General features: G+C 46.8%; 1 protein-coding gene across 1 annotated transcript in view; it reads left to right on the top strand.

The window, feature by feature from the left end:
* RPS19 (ribosomal protein S19) overlaps positions 1–9,943 on the top strand; it is a 21,527-nt gene that overhangs the window by 11,087 nt on the left and 497 nt on the right. Inside the window, 2 exon segments of the mRNA XM_015408499.1 lie at positions 1–59; positions 1,353–1,407. The exon segment at positions 1–59 is cut by the window's left edge and continues 3 nt beyond it. Of these exon segments, the coding sequence (XP_015263985.1) occupies positions 1–59; positions 1,353–1,407 (114 nt within the window).

Genomic DNA, 9,943 nt, shown 5'->3' with positions numbered 1-9,943 from the left:
GCCAGGAGGGTTCTACAGGCTCTGGAAGGGCTCAAGATGGTGGAGAAAGACCAGGATGGGTGAGTCTGCAGAGGATGTGAAGCCCTCGTCCAGCATGGTAGCCCTAAGTAAATAAGTGTACGGGACAAGGAAAGTAGTGTCAGTATCATGAAAGCCGTGCAGGGACACTGTGCTCTTCGTCTGTAAATGGCTTGTTTGACACCGGAGATTAAGAACATAAGAAGAGCCCTGCTGGATCAGACCAATAGTCCTTCTAGGCCAGCATCCTGTCTCACACAGGGGCCAGCCAGTTCCTCTGGAAGGCCAGCAACAGGGCCATAGAGGCCAAAGACTTCATAAGAGCATAAGAGACCTGCTAGATCAGACCAGTAGTCCCTCTAGTCCCGCCTCCTGTCTCCCACCGTGGCCAGCCAGTTCCTCTGGAAGGCCAGCAACAGGGCCATAGAGGCCAAAGACTTCATAAGAGCATAAGAGACCTGCTAGATCAGACCAGTAGTCCCTCTAGTCCCGCCTCCTGTCTCCCACCGTGGCCAGCCAGTTCCTCTGGAAGGCCAGCAACAGGGCCATAGAGGCCAAAGACTTCATAAGAGCATAAGAGACCTGCTAGATCAGACCAGTAGTCCCTCTAGTCCCGCCTCCTGTCTCCCACCGTGGCCAGCCAGTTCCTCTGGAGGGCCAGCAACAGGGCCATAGAGGCCAAAGACTTCATAAGAGCATAAGAGACCTGCTAGATCAGACCAGTAGTCCCTCTAGTCCAGCATCCTGTCTCACATAGTGGCCAGCCAGTTCCTCTGGAGGTCCAGCAACAGGGCATAGAGGCCAAGGACATCATAAGAACATAAGAAGAGCCCTGCTGGATCAGACCAGTGGTCCCTCTAGTTCAACATCTTGTGTCACATAGCAGCCAACCAGTTCGTCTGGAGGTCCAGCAACAGGGCACAGAGGCCGAGGTCTTCTTCTGATGTTGCCTCCTGGCACTGGGGTTCAGAATCTGAACGTGGAGGGTTCCCTGTAGTCGCCATGGCTATTAGCCACTGACAGACCTGTCCTCTATAAATCCGTCTGATCCCCTTTTAGAGCCATCTATTCCTGTGGCCATCACTACGTCCTCGTTGTGAATCTCTGAGGATTGATCTGTTTTGTGATCTTTCAGTGTGTTGTGTTTGGGGAAGAATTACTTCTCTGCAATAGTTATGAATTGCATGTGCCTGTGCTTTTGGAGGGGAAACTGGGATTGGGGTGAAACTTTTACCTGCTGAAGGGGAGCAAAGGTGTGAAAATGTGGTATATATTTTGGGGGTGAGGATGCTATGATTTGAAAGGGCTGATCTTATTTGTGGGTTTTATTTCAGAGGTCGCAAACTTACTCCACAGGGGCAGCGGGATCTGGACAGGATTGCCGGACAGGTAAAACCTCCTTTACACAAGAAGTTCTCCAGGGGGGTGTCTTGCGGCGGCTTAAAAGTGGCTCTTAGATATTTACTCTGGTGGTCGTTGGTAGTAATTAGTAATTCCATCCAGGGGATCTTGATAAAAATCAGCTCCTTTTAGGCCACCGATGAGCAGCATAGCGTGAGCAGAGAGACTGATCAACATTTTTGTAGGCGGGCTTGTTTTGTGGACTCACTTGAAAGGCCCTGCCTGGAAGACTGTGCCATGAGTTTTCCTACACCAGATTGCTGCTAATGAAATGTGCTCTCGCCACCGTCTACGGGCTGCCCTTCGAGGTGCCCCAAGACTGCCCGTTAATTCCTTACGCAGGATTTATCCCCTTTCACTTCATTCCGGCCACCTGGTTTCTTCCGCAAGAATTGTTCTCTGTCTGTCCTCCGGTCCCAGTTTAACATTATCAGTTGGGCATGAACGTTTATTACAAGATGAAAGCCATGCTCTGTGGTGTTGGATTTAGAAGGGGCTGGCAGGATGGGGTGGCAGTAGGTAAAACGAATGCTTAATGTGAATTTTCTCCGTTGCCTGCTGGCATTACGGTTGAGCCACATGGTTTTGGGTTTCTAAATGAGTTTGCCCCTTCCGCCCCTTGCACACACAAATTCTTTATGGATGTCTCTTGGCTTGTGAATACGATAGGTTTGCTCCGACAGCCATATTGGGCTCAGTGGAACATAAGGATTTTATTTATTTATTTCGATTTCTTAACTGCCCTTCCCTGCTGACGTGTGCTCAGGGCGGTTTACAACAACATGAAATCTAATACAATGTTGAAACCAGTTAAAACTACAAAGTTCAATATAAAAACATCCAGCATAAATATTCAAACCAATGGCATATTTAGCTTTCAGATTTTCCTGGGAGGGGGGGGGAGTGGAGAGTGCTGGGCAGAAGTAAAGGAACCGCCGCTGGCCTCAACCAAAGGCCAGGCAGAACATCTCTTGCCCTGTGTGCCCTGCGGAACTTTAATAGATCAGACAGGGCACAGGTGTCATTTGGCAGAGTTCCACCAGGCTGGAGCCAAGACTGAGAAAGCCCTGGCCCTGGTCGAGGCCAGCCGGATATCTTTGGGGCCAGGAATCACCAGGAGGTTCTTATCTGCTGCTCTCAGGATGGGCAGTCATCCCTGCGCTTCAGAAATGGAAATAGCTTCATGGTGGATCAAAGCAAGGGTGTGGAGGGGAGGGAAGATGATTCTGTCTACTTGGTGTGCTTTCACTGATTGGAACCAGCCTCTCCCCCTGCAGATCCATATACTATTAATACTCATGGTCTCCCTTTAAGAGGTGGTTAACAGCACAGGTGGTATTGGTGCCTTCATCTGTTAGAACAAGGGTCCCCAATATTGCGCCCATACTTTTCCCGGCACCTGCAAAGTGTTTTTAGAAAGTGGGTGGGGCACTTGACCGGCAGGACTTCTTTCTATTTATTTTTTAATAAATGTGAAGAGAACATCAAATAGAAACCTCTCCTTATTATAAAAGGGATTTGGGGTGGCAAGAGGAAATGCGCTCCCTCAGCCATGGGCCCGCCGGCTGTCACTCGGGGCAACTAGCGTGCCATTGGGTGGGGGAGAGGGATGAGGCTAGCCGGCTTGGCGAGCAGATGGCTGTAGCAGGCGGCAAGCGGCTGTTCTTCGCTCTCCACCGCTATGTGCACCGCTCGCTTGCTTGCTCGGGCAGCTGGTGGGGAGAGGCTGGCTGCCTTGGCATGCTGGGCCCTCAAGCGGGTGGGAGGGCAGGGAAGGAGCCAGCCCGGCTTGGCCTGCTGCCACCGGCGTGCAGTGCTGTGGATGGGCAAGGCCTGCCACCTTCGGCAGCCACTGCCTCCAGCACGCTGACAGAGGAGGGGCCAAACATCAAATGATATGAATTAAATGGTAATATCATAATATGAAATTTTAACACAAGTCATAAACTACGCTATGTAATGCCCAATAAACATGTTAATAATTTCTAAAAGTATCTTAACATAGAGTAAGGTCATACAACATGCAATAATAAGATAGCTATATAGTGAATATTAAATAAACCCTCTCCTGTCTCATAACTTGTGCACTTCAGGCATTTCAATAAAATAATTTGTATATAGTATTTCAATCTCTTCTATCTTTTCTCCCTGGTTATAAAGTAAAATGTGAATGGTAAGCTTTCCATTTATCCCGGAATTCTTTGCTTGGCTTTTTATTTACATAATTCGTTAGTTTTGCCATTAGTGCGTATTCAGCTAATTTATCTTTCCAGTCCTCTCGGCTTGGGCACTCTTCTGTTTTCCATTTTGTTGCAAATGTAACTCTGGCTGCTGTTATCATGTATCTGAATAATTCTTCTGGGATTTTTGCAATATTCTCAGGTAAAATACCCAATAACGTATTCTGAGCTTTCATAGTAAAATTGTCTTTTCGGATTTTCTGGATTTCGCTGGATTTCTTTCCAATATTTTTTGGGCTTTTTGCATGTCCACCACATATGGTAAAAAGTGCTATCCTACTCTTTACATTTCCAACACATCCCTTTATAGTTCCTGTCCATCTTCTCAATAACTTTTGGGCTTGATGTACCATCAATAAAACATCTTGTACTAGTTTTCTCTTAGCGCTTGGCTAGCTGTGTGAATTTTATATCTTTTGTCCACAGTTTCCCAGTGTTGAAAAGAGATCTCTTCCTCAAAGTTTTGCATCCATCTTTCCATACATGTCTTTACTTGTTCTGTCTCTGTATCATATTGAAGTAGTAGCTGATAGATTAATCCTAATAAATAATATTTTTGTTGTGTAATCACACCAGTTTGGTATAGTGGCTAGGAGCACGGACTCTAATATGGGAGAACTGGGTTTGATTCCCCACTCCTCCACATGCAGCTCCTGGTGTGACCTTGGGTCAGTCACAGTTCTCTCAGAGCTGTTCTCTCAAGGGCGCAGTTCACAAGAGAGCTCTCTAAGCCCCACCTACCTCACAGGATGTCTGTTGTGGGGGGGAGGGAGGAAGTTGTAAGCTGCTCTGAGACTTCGGGTAGTGAAGGGCAGGGTATAAATCCAATCTTCTCCTCTTCTGTTATTTCCCTTATGCCTCTTTCTGTGTAGATTTCTCGAGATTACCTGAAAATATAATGGGCATTGTACTTTCCTCCTTCCTCTTTTATCTTTTGCCAAGACGTCTTGTGGATTTATCATGTCTCCATATATTATAAAGTCATTATTTTTTCTTACATGTTTATCATGATATACATCTATGGTTGATGTTAAAGGGGATATTGGAGGACTTATCCTTCGTATAGTCTCCCAAATTCTAAATAAACCGTCTCTAATTACAAGTCTTCTGTTTTGCGGTAGATTTTTTCGCATTAATTTTTTTTAGTTCACACCTATGCAGTCCTGCGTCCAAGTCTGCTGTTTCTAATTTTATTACTCTTTCATCTGGATTTTTAATCCAGTCTGCAATCCAAACCAAGCAGGCTGCTTGGTAGTATAATTTGATATTAGTTATTGCTAGGCCTCTTCTTTTTTCCTCGTTTTGTATGATTCTTCGGGGTTTTTTGCCATTCTATATAGAAGAAGAGAAGAGATTGGATTTACACCCCACCCTTCACTACCCAAAGGTGTCTCAGAGCAGCTTACAAACTCCTTTCCCTTCCCCTCCCCACAACAGACACCCTGTGAGGTAGGTGGGGCTGGGAGAGCTCTGACGGAAACTGCTCTTTTTCAAGCTCTGACAGAACTATGGCTTGCCCAAGGTCATCCAGTCAGGTGCAAGTGGAGGAGTGGGGAATCAAACCCGGTTCTCCCAGATTAGAGTCCGCGCACTTAACCCCTGTACCAAACTGGCTCTTATATATTTGTTTTTGCCATTCCTTCAAAGTCTTCTGTATATGAATTGGTAACATCTGAAATAGAAAATTTAGTTTTGGCAATATATTCATTTTTATTGCAGAGATCCTTCTTAACGATAATATTTTTAATTTAGACCATCTCTCCAAGTCCTTTTGTATCTTCGCCCATGCTATTTTATAGTTCTCTTTGAATAATATATCATTTTGTCCAGTTAGATTTATTCCTAGATATTTAACTGGATTTGGTGTTATTACACATCCTGTAGTCTTCCTGATAGCTTTCCTCTTCCTCCTTTGTTAGAAATTTTAGAATTATTTTTGTTTCTTCCTTGTTGACTTTATAACCTGAAAAAGACCCAATTTTTTCCATTTGTTCTGTTATATGTGGGATCAACAGATGGGGATTTAAAACAGCCAGGATGCCATCATCAGCATAACTTTTCATTTTAAATTCTTCTCCATCCACTTTCAGTCCTTTAATTTTTGGGTCTTGTCTGGTCTTAGCAGCCAACACTACATGTAAAGGTAAAGGTTCCCTTGCTCGAAAGCCAGTCGAATCCAACTCTAGGGTTGCGGTGCTAATCTCCATTTCCAAGCCGAAGAGCCAGCGCTGTCCGAAGACGTTTCCATGGTCATGTGGCCGGCAGGACTAAACACCAAGGCGCACGGAACGCTGTTCCCTTCCCACTGAAGTGGTACCTATTTATCTACTTGCAATTTCTTGCTTTCGAACTGCTAGGTTGGCAGGCGCTGGAACTAGAGACGGGAGCTCACTCCGTCATGCGGCATCCGGGTCTCGAACTGCTGAACTACCGACCTTCCACAGCCTGCAGTTCAGCATCTTAACTACTACTTGACACAAGAATAAATAAAAGTGGCAATAGTGGGCAACCTTGGCTTGTTCCTGTTTCAATTTGGAACCCTTCAATTAATGCTCCATTTATTAAAATCTTTGCATGCTGCTTTGTGTGGCTATTCTGTATCCGATTCATAAATTTTGAGCCACAGTTCATATATTGTCGCATTCATAGAATCATAGAGTTGGAAGGGACCTCCAGGGCCATCTACTCCAACCCCCTGCACAATGCAGGAAATTCACAAATACCTCCCCCCTCCACACCTCCAGTGACCACTGTTCCACGCCCAGAAGATGACAAAAAAACCTCCAGGATTGCTTCCTGACCCTTTAATAAGAAAGACCAGGTCATATTATCACATGCTTTTTCGGCATATAAAAACTAAAACTGCTTTCTTCCCCTTCTATTTTGCATTAGTCACAAAACGTACATTATCTCCCATAAATCTTTTTGGTAGAAAACTAGTCTGGGCTTCTGACCGGCCACTGGAGGTCCAATTGGCTGGACAGATTAAAATAATGTTCCTTCTGTGGTAGCTGTTAGCGCAGTGTTGGTTTTGTTCTCTCACTCCTCTTTCCCGTGTACTTTTAAAAAATTATCCCTCTTCTCACCTGCACTTCGGTTTCCTCTGTGCGTATGGCTCAGTCTCCTGTTGCGGCCATTTTGTGGTCAGATTCCAAAAGGGCCCTCAGGTGCCGAAAGGTTGGGGACACCTGTGTTGAACCGTTGGGGGCAGAAAGATTACTTTCTCTCCCCCCCAGAGTGCTTCCTGCAGCCTTGTGTAGCTGCTGTTTCTGTCTTTAAAAATATAACACCGCTGAAGAGCAATTTAGGGTTCTCCCCGTGTTGTGTCTAGCTTGGCCCTGTGGTAACCACTATCAATAGCGAGCCTGTTCCCCACCCCGAACCAAAATTGAAAGTGCAGTTTGGTGGATTTCTAATCCAGTTTGGCGCAGTGGTTAGGAGCGCGGAGTCTAATCTGGGAGAACTGGATTTGATTCCCCACGCCTCCACGTGGAGCTGCTGGTGTGACCTTGGGTCCTCTCTGAGCTGTTCTCCCAAGAGCTCTCTCGAAAGAGCTCTCTCAGCCCCACCTACCTCACAGGCAATGTTCCCTCTAAGCTGTGGAGTCTTGTGAGCAAAAATTCTACTTTGTGAGCTACTGGCATTAAAGCTGCGAGCGCTGCATCAATTAGTTTGCTCTGGAGCTATCCTTCCTGAGCTAAGGCATTAATAATGTCTGAGCTGGAGGCTAAAAAATTGTGAGCTAGCTCACACTAACTCAGCTTAGAGGGAACACTGCTCACAGGGTGTCTGTTGTGGGGAAGGGAAAGGAGATGGTAAACCACTCTGAGTGAAGAGCAGGGTATAAATCCAATGTCCCCTCTTTCTAATTCCAGTTTGGAGGCATGCTATTATCAGTGATCACCATTGTCAACATGACTTAGGCATCACGGCAGGCTGGTTAATGAGAGAACTGGGGGTGGGAATCTGTGTAAAGAATCGGGCAGGGAGTGACTCTCCGGCATCCTCCCAGAGACCAAAGCGTGATCTGGCCATTGGTACCAGAATCGAGCCTGTCCTTAAATACCCCCCTGCTCTTAAACAATATGCAGGAAGCAAAATTAAAGAGGGAGGGAGGGAGCTGGAATAAGCAACTCGAGAACATTTGGGAACAGCCGAGGACAGCTTCGACTGCGCGTTAATGAGAACTCCACCGGCTTGATTTTCTTAAAATCTCATTTAGATAGGGGATGCGCCTCTCCGTAGCTTCACCCGGATTTCAACCCCCCCCCTTAAAACTTGTACTTGATGATCTGTCCCCAATAAAATTCTTAACGGCCCCAGTGCCATCAGATAAAGTGTGGGAATGACTAGCATTAACCAGCCCGGTGTTGACATTTACAGCATACCGCGGGTGAATTATTCCTTGCAAAATGGCTACTTTTTAGAAATTCGTGGAAGTTACTTAAGTGGAGCACCTCTGGAGTAGTACCGGAATGAAAAATCACGCATGCTTGGTGTGTGATAGATCTCATTGTCTTAACTGCGGGGCTGCAGTGTGAATCCAATTGAATATCTCAAATATTCTGTCTGATACCAAAAAAAAAAAAAATTATAGCGTCCCACATAAAGAACAGCCTTTATTACCTCTGCTAGTCAATTGGCAAGCTGTGGACCGGAGTTCAGGTGGATGGCAGAGGTTGGCTTGTGAATTCACCTTTGCACAGTGGCACGCCCATGCCCTTTAAAGATGCCCGGGTTACTTTTCAGTCAGCTGTGAGTGAATCAGTCGAACCTATAAGCAGTGCTCCCTCTAAGCTGTGGAGTCTTGTGAGCAGAAAATTCTCCTTTGTGAGCTACTGGCATTAAAGTTGTGAGCGAGTGATGTGACTGCTGCATAAATTAGTTTCCTCTGGAGCCGTCTTTCCTGAGCGAAGACAAAAATGTGTGAGCCCGGAGGCTTAAAAACTGTGAGCTAGCCTCACACTAACTCAGCTTAGAGGGAATGCTGCCTTTAAGTACAGTGATAATGCAGCTCTTCCTGTTTCTGTTACTCGTCTGCTTCCTTGATAAAGTTAACAAAGATCCAGGCCAACGAATCCCAGCTTTTGGCACCTCAACCTCCTATTTACATCCATGTGGCACTGATCTGCCTTTTCCGCTGAGCTCCCTGACAACAGACCAAGGCAGGGGTTCTCAACACACTGCCTGTGGGTGCCATGGCTCCGGCCAAGTGTTTTGAGAAAGTGGGCGGAGCCAGGTGCAATTTTTGCCTAGCGAAGCTGATTGGCCATTGGGGGGGAATTCAATTAGCTGTGCAGATTTTTGCTGATGGTAAGCCATGGCAGCCATTTTGTGGCTGGCTCCGCCTCCTTTGGCAGCCATTTTGTGGCTGCACCCACCACCCTGTGTCAGAATTCCAAAGGTGCCCGCAGGCTCAAAGAGGTGGGGGACCCCTGGACCAAAGACCGGGAGAAAGAGATGCTGCTGGGTAATGACTTGTGGGGCTCTGCAGCAGGACCGCGGAACACCTTTCAACTCGGGGAGTGGCGGTGGAGTGTTAAATCCTCTGTCAGAAGCACATAAAACATCTGGGATACAACCAGTGTTCCCTCTAAGCTGAGTTAGGGTGAGCTAGCTCACAGGTTTTTAGCCTCCGCCTCACACATTTTTGTCTTCGCTCATCTGAAGGATGGCTCCAGAGCGAACTAATTTACGCAGCAGCCAAATCGCTCACTCAGAACTTTAATGCCAGTACGGTAGCTCACAAAGTGGAAATTTCTCCTCACAAGACTCCCACCACTTAGAGGGAACATTGGATACAACTGCTGTCAGGCCACAGAAGTGAGGTTGCGAACCGGGGGCTGCATTGCTAAAGTTGGCGCTTTAAGAAACAGCCAATCACTGACAGCTTGCCCTTTGACCTCCAGCAGTCTGACAGATAGCTGCCTGGAAACTCCACCCTGGGTGTGGGAAGGGGCTGTTGGTCCCTCCGGGGCTTGGGCATGATCCCATAGGGCTCTGTGGAGGGAGGGCACTGGGCATGCCTCACGTGTGGTTGAGGCCTTTAAAAGGCTTGAGGGAGGAGGCCTGACCAGCTGTGGCTCCCAGCTCAGGAAGGAGTATAGCCAGGGGTCATTTCGTAGAAAAAGAGGTGTGGGAGCTCATTAGCATAACTTATTTGCATATGCCACACCCCCTGACGTCACCGGAAGTGTGTCTGAGGGCAACACCCACCGCTCAGGCTCCACTGGACTCTTTTGGATTGCTAGTTATTGGGGGGGGGGGACATGCAAGTCGGTCCT

This window comes from Gekko japonicus, unplaced genomic scaffold, assembly GCF_001447785.1.
Source record: "Gekko japonicus isolate JY-2015 unplaced genomic scaffold, Gekko_japonicus_V1.1 scaffold1014, whole genome shotgun sequence".
Classification (NCBI taxonomy): Eukaryota; Metazoa; Chordata; class Lepidosauria; order Squamata; family Gekkonidae; genus Gekko; species Gekko japonicus.
The sequence above is the reverse complement of the archived record's forward strand: the minus strand, read 5'-3'. Positions and strand labels throughout refer to the sequence as shown.